This window comes from Cynara cardunculus, assembly GCF_001531365.2.
Source record: "Cynara cardunculus var. scolymus isolate 2C chromosome LG 10, CcrdV1, whole genome shotgun sequence".
Taxonomy (NCBI): Eukaryota; Viridiplantae; Streptophyta; class Magnoliopsida; order Asterales; family Asteraceae; genus Cynara; species Cynara cardunculus.
The window spans coordinates 24257978-24275566 of record NC_037537.1 but is presented as its reverse complement, the minus strand read 5'-3'; the positions used below and the strand labels follow the sequence as shown (position 1 = coordinate 24275566).

Sequence of the window (17589 nt, the reverse complement as noted above, 5' to 3'; positions counted from 1 at the left end):
TGTTACTACCACTACCCCCACCTTCTTCTCCACCTAGGCCCCTCATCCTTACCCACCCCTCAACCTTCTAATCCCCCACTCCCCTCTTGGAATCAAACCAGGGTCCCTCATCTTCTACCAACCACTTCTATGTGTTTGCTGACTCTTCTAACCCTAGTGATCCTGAGGCTGCTTTCTCCCCCTGTCCCTTCTACTCCTTCTGAGATTGAGGATGATCTCCTTGGTGAGGAAGACATGATTGGGGTTGAGTCGGATGATGGCGACACCGCACGATTTATTACTAGTGATATTTCTCCCTCCCAGGTTGATCCGAGACATCTCAGATTTCTGAGTAGTTGGTCTCCTCCCCTGGTGTGCCTTGTCTTTTCTTTGCGCTGTTTCCTCCCTTTGGTCTTGTGTGATGTTTTCTTTTGTGTCCCCTTCGGGTCCCGTCCATCTTAGGTCGTTCTAGGGTGTGCCTGTTTAGGCCCCTTTTTCGTTCTTTGTTGGTTTCCTGTTTGCTGCCCAGGCTTGGCCTGCCTGGGACCTCCCTTTTGTGGTTGGTTTATTTCTCCTCTCCTTCTTTCTCGGGATGCGTTGGTTATTCCGGTGGAAGTGGTTCGCCCCCACCCGAGCGCGAATTCTGTTCCAGTGTTTATGGTTTTTTTTTACTTGATAGGAGGGGTCTCCCCCCTCCATATCAAAAAAAATGTCCAATGACTTGTTTTAAAAAATTATCTTAAAATTTAATTATTTCAAAGGTTAAAGTACATTTTTTCTTTATTAAATTTGAAATGATTTTTTAAATTATATGGCTCCAAAAATTAATACATGAAAGTGGGATCTAAAAGCATAAAAAATTGAAGCCTCAAGAGTGTTCCATGCTGGTTTTTCTAGAAATGTATAGAAAACCTTGGACTCGTGAAATCCGGCTAAACCAACCCATCAAATTGTGAAATAACAGTGGGTTAGACCTAACTCAATCAGTGCAACCTGTTAATTCGTCATTAAACCAGCGACATCTTTTTCTTCCTTTCTTTCCTCTGTAAGAACACGAAAAATTATTTTCTTTTCTTTTATGTCCAAATTCAAGAAAACAAGTGACATCCGATAAGTGCTTGCTAAGTAAACGCTTATTTTTTACTCCATATATGTCGAGACTTCTTTCTGTCCTGAATAACTCTTATAAATGTTTTTACAGTTTTAAACGGTTTAAGCTGGAAATTGCTGCAATTTTATTGAGACCAACAAATTAAAAGGCAAGTGCACCCAAACATATGCACCCCACAAAAGGGTTCTCTGATTAAGCTTCACAACTAAAATTACAACTTGAAAACAGACGATCAAGATTTTGGTAGCTCTAAAACTCTGTTATCTACATTCCCCTTAGAACTTGCTGTCATGAGTTATCGTAGTCGAGACGCACCACATAACCAAGTTGAAACAAACCCGACTTAGATGCAACGAACTCGAATCAACCATCAGAAGAATTCGTTATAGAATCATCAACCAATCTGTTAGTAACCCCATAATCCGGTGATGGTGGTTCTGTGTTCTGATCCTTAAACAGTCCACCGTCGTCCACCACAATGTCAAGCACCTCCGGTTTCTGAATGTTCCACTCATCGTTCTCTATCCCTCTTAAAATCTCCACCACTTCTTTCATCGTCGGCCTCATATCCCCCTCCTGTTGCAGACACCGGAAAGCCAACTCCGCCACCAAAGTGGCTGTCCTCCTCACGAAATCATCGGTCTCAAACCCAATGCTCTTATCAACCAACTCATTCAACATATGGTTTTGTATCTTGTTGATAGCCATTGCCGCCAAGTTTATGTCGAGCCTGTGTCTGTTCGTGTCAACGGCTTGTAATGAAGAAATGAGCTCGATCAAGACCACCCCGAAGCTGTAAACATCACTCTTGTCGGTCAACCGGTAGCAGAGATAGTACGCAGGATCAACATAACCCGGCGTCCCTTGTGGAGCGGTGGAAACGTGTGTGCAATTGGTTGGGAACAATCTTGATAACCCGAAATCAGCAACTTTGACTCGGAAACTCTTATCGAGGAGAATGTTGTTGGTTTTCACATCTCGGTGAATTATGTCAGACTCGTGGAGATAGGCTAGTGCCTCGGCTGTTTCTATGGCAATATTTAGGCGAACACCCCATGTAAACATACCCGAGTTTGAGTTTACTAGTTTTCCATGAAGATGATCAGCTACTGTGCCATTGGGAATGTATTCATAAACTAGGAGTAGTTCTCTGCTCCGTTTTGATGTGCACCCATATAATTTCACCAGGTTTTCGTGATCTAAGCTTGTCAAGATCTCAACTTCGTTCATGAATTGCTCCACCCGCCTGAAATTATTCTCGTATAAACGCTTGACAGCAACTTCTCGACCGTCAAGAAGCTTACCTGAGAACAAAATCCAAAGAGTTAACAAATGCCTCATTAGTCCTGATTTTGACTATTAGGCTATGTGGAACCCCCTATGAAGTTTCTTAAATGAGTCCTTATATAGAAGAATGGGAGGTTCCTACATATAGGTAAGCTTGATGGTTCGTGTTTAGCCAATGTAGGATTCCAACGCGCCCCCTCAAACGGAGGCTTGACAGTGACCTCAAGAACGGAGGCAAAATAGTGTGTCGAGTCCCTAAGCGTGCTAGACTCCGACTTTGATACCGTGTTCGTTTATGTGGAACCCTTTGAGTTTTCTCTATAAGAACCCTTGTAGAGAGGGGAGGTTCCTATATACATACATATATATATATATATATATTGGGTACGGGTGAGAACGGAAGTCATGATGAGAAGCGGAAGAAGAGATCTCCACTGTTAGATCAATCCTAATTGAATATCAACACTAATGAGCTGCACCGAGATGCACCGGATCAATGTCCTTCTAAATCACAATTTATGGATGGACATGGGATTAAAAGTGATCAAGGATTCAGATCCTTTCTTATGCTTCTCACTATAACTTCCCTTCTCACACGATCCTTCGCCTATATATATATATAGATAGATGTAGGTTTGACGGTTTGTTTCCCATATATACAGGTTTTATGGCTCGTGTCTATCCGATGTGAGACTGCAACATGCTCCCTCAAACTGAGGCTAGACTGTGCTCTCAAGAACGGAGGCAAAAGAGGTTGTCGAGTCCCTAAGTGGTGATAGACCATGACTCTGATACCATTTTTGTATATGTGGAACCCTTTTGAATTAAACCTAAAAGATCTTTTATACAGAACCAGAGGTTCCTTTATATATATATATATATATATATATATATATATATATATATATACAGGTTTGATAGTTCATGTCTAACCGACATAGGACTCCAACAATAACAGTACAAAGGTTGATAGTAGTACCGTGATACACAGTTCCATATCCACCATCCCCAAGTTCTCTTGAATCATCGAAGTTATCGGTAGCTACTTCTAGTTCCTCATAGCTAAAAACCTGAGCTCCAAAATAGGAGGATTTTCCGAAATCTTTAGTTGTTTTTGATGAAGGATACGAAGGGATGCTGGAAGTGAAATTAGATCGAGTGTTACTAGTAAGTCCTTTGCTTGAAATAGTAGTCAGAATGGCTTTGCTCTCGGTTTGAGTTATAGTCCGCCTTTTCCTCCTTTGTCTACGAACAAAGATTCCAAATCCGATGCCAATACCAACAAGAATCGCTCCAATGGTTGGAAGGACTAGAGTTCAAAGATAAAAGAGTAAAACTTAGTTTCTTGAAACAATTATTACGAAGAAATTACAGTCGATTTAGTGATAGAAAGAAATCCATACTTATAGTCAGAGACCGATTCTTTGAGCTCCCTGCAAATAAATAGACTTTCAAGAATGTTAGCATCAAAACATTTACTTAAAGTTCATAACCAAAATCGATTACTGAACAAACCCACTTGAGAAATGCAACTATTTTGACGAGCAAGTATTGTTTTATGTTATTTACACTAATTCTTGGATGGTTTTGAGTCATATAATATAAGAAGGCAAAACGTCGAACACCTGGTGGGCTACATATCCTACTGTTGCAGATGCAAACGAATTGACCTGTAGCAACGTTAAATCCACATTGTCCATTCAACCTGCTACACTCCGAACACTGCTCATTGTATGGATCACTGTAGATGACCTGAAAACCCCGAGTCAGAGCCTCCGCAAGAGTCAATATGCTCCGATTGAGGTCATCACCAACAGTTCTCAGTAACGGAATCCTAACTCCTTTAAAGCAGTGTATCATCTTTAATATCGGATCAATAGGAACCTTCCCGATGAAAAAGTAGGAATCCGTAAGATCCACCCCATCTACGTCACAATAAAATCTGTATGGCTGTTGGGTGGCCATAAGAGACAAGCTACACCCAAAGAATATCGTGAGATCAACATTCTCTTCGCCGCCAGCATAAAAAATTCTGGAATCAAGAGTCGAATTGAAAATCCTATTAGGACATGGATTGTTCCACAAGTCCGACCGAGCTAGTACGAGGCTTTTTCCGGTCAAGTTGGCTTCAAGAACCCGGTAAGCAACTGAGTCAGCAACCAACTCGGGGTAGTCGTCTTTAGAGCAAGTAAGTCGGAACTCAGGTGGACCACAGTGATCCGGTCGATCACCGCCAGTGAAAGGGTAATCAAGGTTGTGAATGTTGCCACAGGAGAAAGTGCCTTCACAGCCAGGAAAGGGCGAGAAGTTGGGTTCTGTAAGGGACACCGTGAGGTTGCCGGAGTGGGGGAGGAAGAGGAGGAGGAGCACGGCTGCGGAGAAGAGAGACGAAGGAGGCATTTTGGAAGAGATTGGAGCAGTGAGGTGCCATTTTAATCGGGCTTAAAGTTGGCATGGTCGTTTTGAAATTAACGGGAAAAATCCGAAATACGAGTAGTTTCATTCGGGGCCCCGGTATTATTAAATAATTTTTTACCACTTTTTTGTTTTATTAAATACTTTTTAATTTTATTAAATTTTTTTTTTTTAATGGAAAAATTGAAGATGAGAACTATAAAATAAAATTACAAGAAGTACGAAATGCACGATCAAAAAGAATGTGACCATGTGATTTTTTTTAAACAATTACAGGACGAATTAAAAATTTGTAAGTTTCGATCATAATTTTTGTCTTAACGGCAAAAATTCAATATAGTCGCTGAAGTCTATCTTTATAGTTTGAGTAGGGGGTTCAAATGATTATGACTTGCTTATGATAACATTTAAGATATTATATTTGAAATTTTTGATAAATTAAGGTAGTATTTGATATTCAGATTGGACTAGACTGTATAAGACAGAGTTAGAATAGACAAGACAAAAAAACGGTACATGACAAGTTGTTGGTCAGCCAACTGGTCCCTCAATGTTTTTTTAATGATTTTATATAGTGGTTACTAATGATAGTGGAAGAGGAGGTGGTGAAGATGATGATGATGAAGTAGAGGCGGTGGTTGGGGATGACTTGAAGATAGTGGTAGTGACGGCCGATAGTGGTGGATATGGAGGTGGAAGTGGTGGTTGTCAAGGAGGTAGAGGTGGTGGTTGATATGGTGGAGATAGAGGTTGTGATGGAGGTGGTGATTATTTCATGGTTGATGTTGGTGGCGGCCACAACGGTGGTCACTATTAAACCAAATATCATATTAGAATTTCATCAATTGAGAATAGATTGATAATATTTTAAGTTTATCTCATTATTGTCTCACAAAAAAACATGTTTTTGTCCCTTACAATCTCACTCAATCCCTGTTTCATGTTGCCAAACGTGGGACACTGAACTTTGTTTTGTATTGTCATGTCCAGTCCTATAACATCAGTTGCAGCTAAAAGATTGATTTTCCATGGCTTCAAAACCTAATCACGTTGTTTCGCTCCCGATTAACAAGCCAAGCTTGTTTTTCCTTAACGAAGTTTATTTCATTCATATGAAAGAGACGTTTATCGTAAACATAAACCTACCATTTATCAAGCACAAAATGACTCGCATTAAAAATCAAAGTAGTGGTCTAACGTATTTTTATAATTACTTTTATTCATTTATTTATTTACCATGAACCAACAACTATTATTTTTATAATGTAACATGGGAATAACATAATTGTATTTTTGTTATTTATATATTTTAAATGTACAAATTCTTTTATGAATAATATAAAATTATAAAGTTTAAGTCATAGTTTTTAAAATAATATTTTACAAATATTTAAATAGACTTAGGGGTCGTTGAGCTTAGGTCAAGTTTAAGAAACCAAAATTCTAAACTTGAGTGCATTTGTTTAACTTGGTTATGTTGTTATACGGACAAGACTCGGTTTCACGTAGATGGGAAATAGATTTACGATTTAATGAAATGTGAATTTACACGTTAACGTGAAACTATCATTAGCACAGTTGCAAAGCAAATAACCTTGGAATCGAGTTGGACCAATACTGATTTTTTAAGATTAGATGACAGAAAATGAATGACAATGGTTCGAATCACTTTTCAAATTTTCAAGCCATCGATTCTAAATACAATGAATGACACTCTTTCATTTGTGTGCAAGTTGACAAAATTGGAGTTCTAAAAGTGTTATATCGTTTTTTTTATTATCAAGATTTATTAGTTTTTTTTTATCATCTATCATAGTTATAGATAGAAATGGTCGAATCTGCACGACCTGGTTTGGAATCGGAGCTCAACTTGACCTGTCCAGAACCAATTTGGACCGATCATACCCCAATTGTCCAGATCCAGTTACATTTTCTTTAAAGAATTTTAACGTACGGCCTGATACTCGTTACGTATAGGCCCGATTTTAAAAGAATTATAAATTGAATTACATGTTTTTCAATATTTTTATAAGATTTTCAAGTTTTTTTTAGTTTTCAAGTATTTTATTTACTTTAATATATCTATACTATATTATAAAGCATTTGACAAAAACTCTTAAAAACTATTTTTTTTATGCATAAGGTATTGTTTATCAATGCATATTACTTAAAATTCAAGATTACAAGTAAATTGTGCATATGTACAACTTATTAAAGCTTCATGTTTGAATTTGTGTAACTAACTACAGATAAACATAATCAAATACAGGATAAACATCTCATTTTTAAATATAAAATATCTAAAATAAAATTACGATAATCATTGAGTTTTAACAGTTAATATTATCTTTATATAAATTTATATTATTAAACCTAAATTAAATTACTTCGTTATGTGAAATTAAATTATAAAAAAAATTGAATTAAAGAAATTACATAAAACAAGAACTTTTAAATAGTTGATCTGTTACTAATATTATATACTCTTTTTTAAAATTTTATGATATTTTAATTTATATTTTATTCAAAAATAAAAACATTATCGTTTTCTCAAAACCACATAAAACCATATTATAATATCGATGGAGATAGATAATAAAACAAAACATTAAAATCAAGATGTATCTATCTATATTACGTGAGTACCCTTCTAATTAGTTAAAGTATGTTTCAATTTTAAGTATTAAGAATCGTAATAATATATAATATTTTTATATAAAAAATACTTTTTTAAACTGACCGGTCCCACAAGTGAGCCATATTGACCCTAGTTAGTATAGATGGCCAAATGGGCTCGGCCCGACTCAGGACCTAGACTGACTTAGGACCGGCCCAGCCTAGGACCGATTGGGACCGGTTTGGAACCGTCGGTTAAGGACCGGTTATGGTTTTCATCCAAAAAATGGCCCGTCCCGGGATCGGCCTGATTGTTTTTCAATTTTTTTTATATGTAATTTTAGTTTTCTAAGTGTATTTGATTGAAAATCAATTTACAATAAAACATACTTTTTAAATGTATTTGATTGAAAACCAATTATAAAACTATAAACATAATTTTTAAGTGTATTTAATTGAACTATGTTACGTCATTACTAGTTAGTAGGGCTGTAAACGAACCGAACGTTCAGCGAACCGTTCATGAACCGTTTGGCAAGAAGTTCATTTATGTTCGTTTATTTAATAAATGAATGAACATGATCAAAAAAATTTGTTCATTTAGTTAAAAGAACGAACATGAACAAGAGTCTCGTTTATTCATTTACGTTCGTTTATATATAACTTTTATTTATTTAGTTTGAATTCAAGTTTTAAAAAGTCTTTTAAGTATTGAGCCTTTTAAGTATTGGTATATTAATGATGGTTGATGAATGATGATTGTTTTGTGTATGTTTAAACTATGGATAATTGGTATCTAATACTCAATTGAATAACAAGTATTGGTGTTCGTTTGTTTATGTTCGTTTAGGCATGTTCGTTTAACACGTTCGTTTAACATGTTAACAAACGAACATAAGCAAACACAAACATACCTGATTTCTAAACGAACGAACATGAACACAATTATTTTTGTTCGTTTACTGTTCGTGTTCGTTCGTTTGGTTAAGCTAAACAAATGAACATGAACAAATTTATGTTCGTGTTCGTTCGATTCGTTTACAGCCCTACAAGTTAGTCATCGATGCAGAACTGAACCTGGACTAGAGATACGTTGAAGACAAAACCCAAAAGTCGTCGTTAACCCCGCCAACTACCAACGCCAACAAGCAAAAACGACGTAGAAAAGAGTTGCATACCTGATGATGGTGACGAACCAACTTCAGTTTTATTTGTCGTCGAACAGTTATCGGCCAGAAAAGTTGGTCCAGGACACCCACACATGGTTAGCCCTGTATCGTTATTGTACAGGCACCGGCCACCAGACCGCATGCAACCGCTGCAAGTCCTCCCGACCTTCCACCTGACCTCAAACCCTTCACGTAAAACTTGACCCAGCCGAGTTGGGTCCAAAAACCCAACTGGTACCGGGGTTACAACACTAGTTTTACAGTCGCCTGGGCCTTGTATTCCCGGCAACACAAGGACCGGACTAGAAATCTCATCCGTACTGCATAAAATCGAGCCAAACCCCACGATGTTGGAAGAAAATGGACATCCGAAGAGAAAACTGATGTTCATATAACTCGAGGTATAGTCGAAAAGCTCGTGATTAATCGTGGTGTTGACTAGTTCTTGCGGACAGATCGAGTTCACCATATCTTCTCGAACCACCCTCAGAATCTGGGCCGTTAGATCGATGCCCAGAATCTGGTACTTAAGGTTCATGATGTCGATGGTGGGCAGATTCCGTTCATCACAGTTGAGCTCAAAACCGGGGTAACCACAGTGTGTAGGATCCTGATGCCGCCGGAAAGGGTATCCGATGCCGGAGATGGTTCCGCAGCTGAACGAATCATCACAGGTGCCATTGAATCCGTCCAGGGCGCTTGAACATTCTTCGATTGTGATAAAAATGAGTAATTTAACGATCAAATATCGGGAATTCATAGACATTAGAAAGGGTGGCTTCTTGATTCTGGATTGTAGACTAGTTTTTTTTCAGTCAGTAGTGGCTTAACTATTCAGCCACCCAACTACTACCGCATATAAAAAGTTGATCAAGGCGAAGTTGACTTTGTTAGTAGCTATAAGCTGTATTTTATGTCGATTTATGGTAGAAGTGATCCATCAAGGCTGATTGACTATTTATACAACTATCAATTTTGATGGCAAAAAATATTATCCGATAAGATAATCGAAAGTGGTGATGCTTCACCGGTAGTGGTGGACCGCAGATTTTTGCTGCATGGCTGCAATTTAAGGTGGATTAAAGGCTTGCAAGCCGTACGATGTGTTTTTACTAGAATTCTACCATTTCAAAAGATCTTTTAAAATTTTTGGTTGAATTCGAGGGGTTTTTTTTTTAAATCTTTTGGTTATTTTAAAGGATTTTTAAGTTTTTATTTTATTTTTTGATAGATCTTTTGTGGTTCTTTTGGTTGATTTCGAAAAGTTGTTTGGTTTTTTAGTTGATGTTCCTTGTGTTTTCTAATATCTCAGAGCATCTCTCAAAGTTTAGTTTTGTGCATTTTTCATGCCTCTAAAAAGTTCTACTTACAAAAATTGTGTGAACATGTGTACGAGACTCGTTCGACTTTCATAGGTTTTGAATTTGATGAGCTAAAATTTAAAAGAAAAAAATCTCGATTCTGCTCTTGCTTTCCAAAAGACGCCGTAGTCTTGCTACTCCTATTTTTCCTTGGATTTTTAGGGTTTTCAAATACAATATCGTCATTTTGACAATGATTGAGAGACCGGGTCCATATATTGTTAATGATAAAATTAATTTATTGGTTTGTTGAATTGTAAGAAAGAGATAACATGATATGATTTTATAACCGAGTGAAATGTTTAAAGGGGTGTTTACAAGATATTTTTAGCACTTGTCTATGGAACGGAAATGATTGAAATTAAAATCTATTTTGCTTGTATGGAAGAATGTAACTTTGTAAATTGTTAATGAAATAATGATAAATGACCAAGATTTCTGTTTATATCACTTTTGTATTTTCCTGCTTAAACCATTAATAGTACAGAATGATATAATTAATAATAACGATATTGATTGGTTGGTGGTAGTAACGGGTCGTGAGCGTCGCATTTGTGGCAAAGGTGATGTTGTGGTTCGACAGTAGTGGAGGTGGTGGCGGCAATGGCGGTTGGTGATGGTGAGTTGGGGGTGTTAATTTGAACTGCTGACGGTGTTGATTAAACTTTAAACTGGATTTCAATATTAAAATCAAATTATGAAATCTTTAATTAATATTCGCCAAATAATGTAATTCAATTCCTTGACTTTTGGAAAAAAATAATGATGATCTCCCAACTTTAGAATTCACGCAATTTTGCGGAATCAAATCCATTCAATCTAAGAACCAATCAACGACAAGAAAATTGGTAAAAAGAATTTGTCATTTCCAATTTCATCTTATTCGACAAACCAGACGTCTCTGAAACTGAAAATGATGGTAGCGACTGAGAGGATAGGGTAGATATACCTGATTGTTATGGCCAAATTCATTTCATGCTCAAATCATATACTCAGCCATGGACCTAGGATTTTTGTCGGGTGCACCTTTTTAAGGTGGATCAAAGGCCCGTAGAATCGTCCGATGTGATTTTAGTCTAATTCCACCTCTTTGAGGGATTTTCTTAAGAATTTTGGTTCATTTGAGCGATTTTTTTAAAGTTTTTTGAGTGATTTCGGACAACTCTTTTCCGTTTTTTGGTTGATGTTTCTTAAATTTTCTAATATCACGGAACACCCTTCAAAGTTTAACTGGTGCACCTTTTTTACTCAAAAAAAATTCTACTTACGAAAATAAGTTGAACAAGTACACTAAACTCAATTGAGGCTTAATTAATAGGTCTGCAACAATCAACTCTTTAGAGAACCCACTTAGGGTCCGTTTACCAAGTGTTTATCCGGGTAAGCGCTTACCAAGTTACATTATTTTAATGGATGAATATAACAATGACCAAAAATCTTGCTCGATAAGAGTGAGACAAGAACCGATAAAGTCTTATCCGGTGATGAATGCAATGACTCTTATAAACACGATTAGTGCTTACCGAGTACATTGTTGCATATGATATCGTTTTTTTTAACTAAAATCTTACACGGTAAATAAATAATAGTGTTAAATCTTACCGATAAATAGTTATTATATAAGTATTTGATAAACAACTCTTTAGTCGAATCACCTAAAATTTGTCCAATTTATAGGGGGGAAAACATTTTGCATCTAACCTTATAAATTAATTAGGTCAAATGTGCCGTAGACCATTGGGTAGAAAAACACTTCATTGTTTCCTTGTAATAGAAAAAAAAATTATGTTTATAAATGATATCATATCATCATATTATTTTGTTATATGGTTTTTATATTTTTCTAAACTACAATAATGATACAAAAAAAATTTAAACTACAATAATGATACAAATTCCGATGATAGATATGTAGTGTGCCGCCTTTTCGTCAAAAGGGTGTAGGTTCAGTTTTTTTGTTTGCATCTTAATAGTTCCATTAAGAGGCATCTTCTGAATCGTTAAGAGGTGAATCTTGTTTGGCAAAAACAAAGTCTGTATTTTATTGGTTCTAAAACCCTCTGGATGATTTTGTATCATGGGTCTCCATTTACTATTCAGCACCCTAATTTCATTGTAAACAATTATCAAACAATTATATTTCATTTTGCACTATATCATGAAAGTTTCTTAATCATTCTGCACCAAACCATTTAGCAACCGCCAAATAACCTCTTATATTTCTTACCTTATAGCTTAAATTTTATGTCATTTTATATAGATTTTTGTGTATAACTTTTTTTTTTTAAAAAGGACTATGCAAGATTCAAAAACACTAAGGGGGCGTTTGGTTCGTAAAATGGAATTCGATGGAATTGGAATTCATTAAATGAATTTGACTTTGAGGGAATGGAATGGAATGGAATTTGACCATATCTTTTGATTGCGTTTGGTTGGATGGAATTGGAATGAAATTCTTAACGAAATTGGAATTTTTTTGTTTCATTCACGGAATTCAACGAGAAAATTACAGGCAAAAAAAAAAACGAAACTGATGGTAATTTTTTTAGATCTGTTTCGGGTTTCGGTTTCGGGTTCGGTTACAACCAATGGTGAACGGGAAAAAGAGGATTTTTACCTTAACGAGTTCCCCAATGGGGATCGGGGAAACCGCAGGGACCCGACGGGGATCGGGGTGGTCACGGGGACGGTTTTAGTTATCGGTTTCGGGGACGGGGATACCAATAACCGGCCCGAACATGGCCCGTTGCCATTCTTAGTTTTAAACGAGATCGAGCATAGAAGAACAAAACAAATCGAGATACAACGTCGATGAATGAATGAGGGCTAAGGAATTTGCCGGATTGGAATTTGAAATCCGTGGTAGTATATGTGATGGAATTGTAAAATCAATGAATTAAGGAATTTGTTGGAATAGGAATGATTCATTTACATCTATTATGTGAACCAAACATGGTATTTGGAATTTGATCAAAGATTTGGACATTCCAATTCCTTCCAATTCCACCAAATTCCATGAACCAAACACCCCCTAAGTTCTTTTTGGATAATGGCAAAGAACCAACCAGTAGATAATAATGATTTTATAAAGGTTTTCTAAAGATTACTTTTTTTTTAAAGTTCGTGGGTTAAATGACCGTCTTCCTCATTCAAATTGGTCTCCTAACCGTTTCTCTCCCGGGTTGGCCCAAATGTCACTACTTCCGCAATATTCAGGTACGCAATATTGTGTATCTAGCTAAAGACCAAAAATTCAACACAAATACATAGGACGGCCAGACATGCAATAGCGACAGCGAGGTCCGCATTGCGACATCAAACTGGTTGAATTTGACAATTTTTTTGTCTTTTAGCTAGATCCGCAATGAGCATCGGGATGTAGTAACATTTGGGTCAACCCGTGAGCGAAATAGCTAGAAGGCCAATTTGAATAAGAGAAATGTTCATTTGAGCTGATATTGTATATAAAAATATAAATATTAATAATATTATATCTAACTTATTTTGAAGGGAAAGAAAGAGTGAGATAGTGTATATATACACAAGTGTAATCCTTGGTTATAAAGAGTAGTCATATGAAACTTTTCAGAACTGAACACTGGAATAAAAAAGACAAAATGGATCAAAAAGCATCTGAATGAGTCAGATCAGTAGGGACAGCATTTTGAAGCTTCTTTTCCAACACTTCAGAGCATATATTCTCCATCATGTGATAGAACAGAGCTAAATCAGATAACTGTTCTACTGTCATTTTCCCCATCACCACCCTTGCCAATTTCTCCCTCTCTTCATTCACCTTCAATCTCTCCTTATATGAACATGCATTCCTTACTGTTGCTCCCATTTGTTTCAACCTCTTTTCTTGTTGCAAACTCAATGCTGTGTTTGACTGAAATCAATTAATTAATCCGTAAGAATACGTGGAATCCCATTAAATTACTTCTCAGAAGAGCTTTTTAGGAGAAAATAGAGTTTCAAGAAAATGGTCTAAGTCTAGCCAATATGAAACACCAAGAGTACTCCTCCAACGGAAGCTAGACAATCACAAATTGTCCCAAAATATCAAGTCTCTAGAGCGGGATAGATACTTACTTTGATACCATGTAAGAATGTGTAGAATCCCATTAAGTTAACTCTACAAAAGAGCCATTCTATAGAGAAGGGAGCTTTCAACATATGTTTGAGAGAAAATGTCCAAGTCTAGCCAATATGAAACACCAACAGTACTACCGTTCTTACATGGTACCTAAATTGGTGGGCATTTGCTCTCATATAATGTAAGAATATATGGAATCAAATTAAATTACTCTCCAAAAAGGCTCGAGGAAAGACAGGAGATTCCAAAATATATTGAAAAGAAATGGTCCTAATCTAGACGAATGGACTTTAATAAAGTATCCCATTATTAATCTAATATTTGGAGTTGGTGCAGTGTTCTATTAAAATTATGATGGTGGGTTTAGTTTATACCTCAAGAAATTCTAATCCTGGTTTGAGATCAGATTCTTTGGATTGATGAAAACTGTCACCTGCTGCATATATGTTTCTTGCAACAGAGAAACTATGAACGATTACCTTTCTTCTTTCCTCCAACTCTTTATCAAGTTTTAAAGAATTCGGTACTTTGTTTGTACCATTGAGCTTCTTCTGATATGCCACCACTGCTTTCACAAATTCCTGCATTGTGTACCAAAGATCGAGCAATTCGATACAGTGTTTTAGGACCTTAAACATATTTGTCATCATATAAAGTTGATTTTGTTGTAAGAAAATTTTAAAAAAGAACTCAATGAATGAAACAATTATGTATTTATGTTCACCTTATAGGCAGCAGGGCATCCAAGATAGTCGAATTCGTTTGAATACAAGCTCCTCATTCTCTCAGGATGAAACTGTAACCCCATTATGAACTTACCATCTTCAGGATTATAAGAATCAGGATCATAGAACCCTTCTATCAAACCATCTGGTGCAAACGCCATAGGCTTGAATCGGTGGGCTAAGCTCTTAACCCCTTGGTGGTGATAGCTATTAACCATGATCTCCATCTTTTCTTCTTCAAGAGAATACTTAAACCAGTGATGCAAAGGGGTGTTCTCCACAATCTTAACCACATGCCTATGCCCATCGTAATTATCATAATCGATATGAACCACTTTGTTTTCTTGTGGACAGAATTTGGTTAATTCCTTCCCAATATCTCGATAAAGGGAACCCCCACATGCTACATTTAGAATCTGTGAACCCCTGCAAATTCCCAAAAATGGTATGTTTCTTTCTAAACAGAGCTTGGCTAATGATAGTTCGATTGTGTCCTTTTCTTTGTCTATGGCGGTATCGCTGGCATGGAGACGTCTGATTTCATCCAACTCTTCGGAGGATAGAAACGTTGTTTCGGCTTCGTAAAGAGATGGATCGATATCTTCGCCTTCGCAGAGAAGAACTCCATGGATCGGTTCAAAGCTGTTCAATAGCATATGGACACCAGTCACTCGGGGAACAATCACCGGAACAGCTCCATAACCGACTACCAGATCTAGATGATATTCGCCTGTTAGCAAAAGCAGAATTAGGTCAGAAATTAATTGACAAATCCAGATTCGGAAACGGAATACCAATATGGATTCAAATTTTTTTTTTTCATGCAGTTGAGTACTGAACTGAATCAAAACCAAATTCATGACTAATTAATCAACAACGAATCATGAAGAACTTCAAATCAATCAAAAGATTAGGCACATGCATGGAAAGAAATTCTATACTTTATGATTCGATTGGGGTTGCATGAAGAATTCATATGAAGATATAGATGTATAAATACCGACGAAATCGACGAATTTGTTCTTGCGAAGGGTTCGCCTGGATACTATGAGGACACGAGGTAAGATGGTGGCGAAATCGGTGGTAGTCATGGCGGGGGGTGTGTGTGTGTGTTTGCGTGGTTTTCTCGTGGATGTTTGATATGATGAATGACGGTACTAGTCTGTACATATACCAATGTAACATTCATCATGAATGCAAGTTGCTAAAAATAGGAAAATCATACATAAATGCGTACGGAATAAATAACAATTCCGATATGACTTTCTAAAAATAGAAGGATCACACGTCTTAAAAGATAAAAAATTGTCCATTTTAATTTGTTTTATAATAATGGTTAATTTTTAGAAATAAGTATTAACTTTTTAATTATAAAATGTTTAATTTTTTTTATTATTTTAAAATTAAATATCCCTTTTGGTATGAATATATATTTTCTAAGATATGACGAGTAACTGTGGAACACGTGTACTGATGAAAGTTGCCAACCTAAGCTCGTGAAAAGCAAAATAGTAGGACCTACATGAAGCGGTCCCTTGTCTTAGAGGGATGATCTGGAAGGCCACGTGGAAATAGAAGTATTGAGATGAATACGTGTGAAAATGACAACGTACGAGGGAAACAAGTCATGCTGACGTAAGCAACCCGGCAGAGTTATTCGGTAACGGATAATAACAAATATAATAAAATAAGGTAAAACAGTTCTCGAGTATTTAGTAAAATAGAACTTGATAGGATAGATAAAGATAAAATAATCAATTTACTTCTAATTAATTATTTATATATTTTGATTGATTATGTATTTTATTAAATTAAAATAAAGTACATATTTTGTATAACAAAATACAACAGTTAAAATTTTTCGTCAAGATAATTAAAATAACGTTAAAATAAAAAAGTTTAAATAGTTTCCAATTTTTGTTTATATATTTTCTATAATTTTTTAAAAGAAATTAGCTCAAATGATCATTTCATACATCTAAATTGGTCTTATAATTATTTTTCTCTCAAGTTGACCCAAATGTCACTATTTTCATAATATTCATGTTCACAATATACTAAAAGAAAAAAAATTCAAATTCAACCAGTCTTATCGTCGCAATCGCGAACCTGGTCGTCGCATTTGCATATCTGTGTTGAATTTTGATTATTTCTTTTGCCTTTTAGCTAGGTCCGTAATGTTGCGGACCTGAATATTATGGAAGTATGATATTTGGGTCAATCAGGAGAGGAATGGTTAGGAGACCAATTTAGATGTGTGAAATGATCATTTGAGTCAAGAACCCTTTTTTATTATGTTATTTAATAATAAATTATATAAATTAATCAAAATATAGGAACCGTATAAAAATAATATTTTAAAGGCAGTAAATTGAAATTTTAAAAGACATAAATTACAATAAATGAATTTTAAAAAAATGAATAAATCATAAAAAGGTTTTGAGGATATATTATTAAAACATAAGTCTTTTCCAGCTTCTTCCATAGAGTAGGTGGAACACGTCTGTTTCACTTTCTTCGTGTATGTTCCACATAAAAGTTCTACCAAACATGGAACAATGAACTATGCTATATTATGTCTTTTCCGGTGTATTAAACGCACCCGTAAAACATATGCATTTGCGTTATGAACTAGAGTTGTTCGCGGACGGGATGACCCACTAGACCCGTCTTGTCCAGCCCGCTAGAAAAGTGGGCTTGGATTACCATTCTTGAAGAAATGGGCGGACCCGAACTGACTTGTTAAAGTTAATCGGCAGACATGGGCAATGAAAAAAAATATTTGGGCAGGCCCGTCAGACCAATTAATCTTTTTATAATAATTAATTTT

At 36.0% G+C, this 17589-nt stretch overlaps 3 protein-coding genes across 3 annotated transcripts; all 3 read right to left on the bottom strand.

Moving 5' to 3' along the window:
* Nucleotides 1-1190: 1190 nt before the first annotated feature.
* Nucleotides 1191-4777, bottom strand: LOC112518916 (LEAF RUST 10 DISEASE-RESISTANCE LOCUS RECEPTOR-LIKE PROTEIN KINASE-like 1.4). Its single transcript, XM_025126707.1, has 4 exons — nt 4003-4777; nt 3781-3810; nt 3357-3686; nt 1191-2394 (listed from the first exon to the last, which is right to left on the bottom strand). The coding sequence occupies exons 1-4, from the start codon at nt 4775-4777 to the stop codon at nt 1454-1456; spliced, it is 2076 nt and encodes a 691-aa protein (XP_024982475.1). The 3' UTR covers nt 1191-1453.
* Nucleotides 4778-8527: 3750 nt separating this feature from the next.
* LOC112520149 (LEAF RUST 10 DISEASE-RESISTANCE LOCUS RECEPTOR-LIKE PROTEIN KINASE-like 2.4) lies at nt 8528-9337 on the bottom strand. The gene has a single exon (XM_025128450.1). The coding sequence runs from the start codon at nt 9335-9337 to the stop codon at nt 8528-8530; it is 810 nt and encodes a 269-aa protein (XP_024984218.1).
* Nucleotides 9338-13455: 4118 nt separating this feature from the next.
* On the bottom strand, nt 13456-15814 carry LOC112520282 (putative glutamine amidotransferase GAT1_2.1). The gene is made up of 4 exons (XM_025128592.1): nt 15701-15814; nt 14759-15489; nt 14409-14615; nt 13456-13827 (listed from the first exon to the last, which is right to left on the bottom strand). Exons 2-4 carry the CDS (start codon nt 15413-15415, stop codon nt 13561-13563), a joined length of 1131 nt encoding a protein of 376 aa, XP_024984360.1. The 5' UTR covers nt 15416-15489; nt 15701-15814; the 3' UTR covers nt 13456-13560.
* Nucleotides 15815-17589: the final 1775 nt, after the last annotated feature.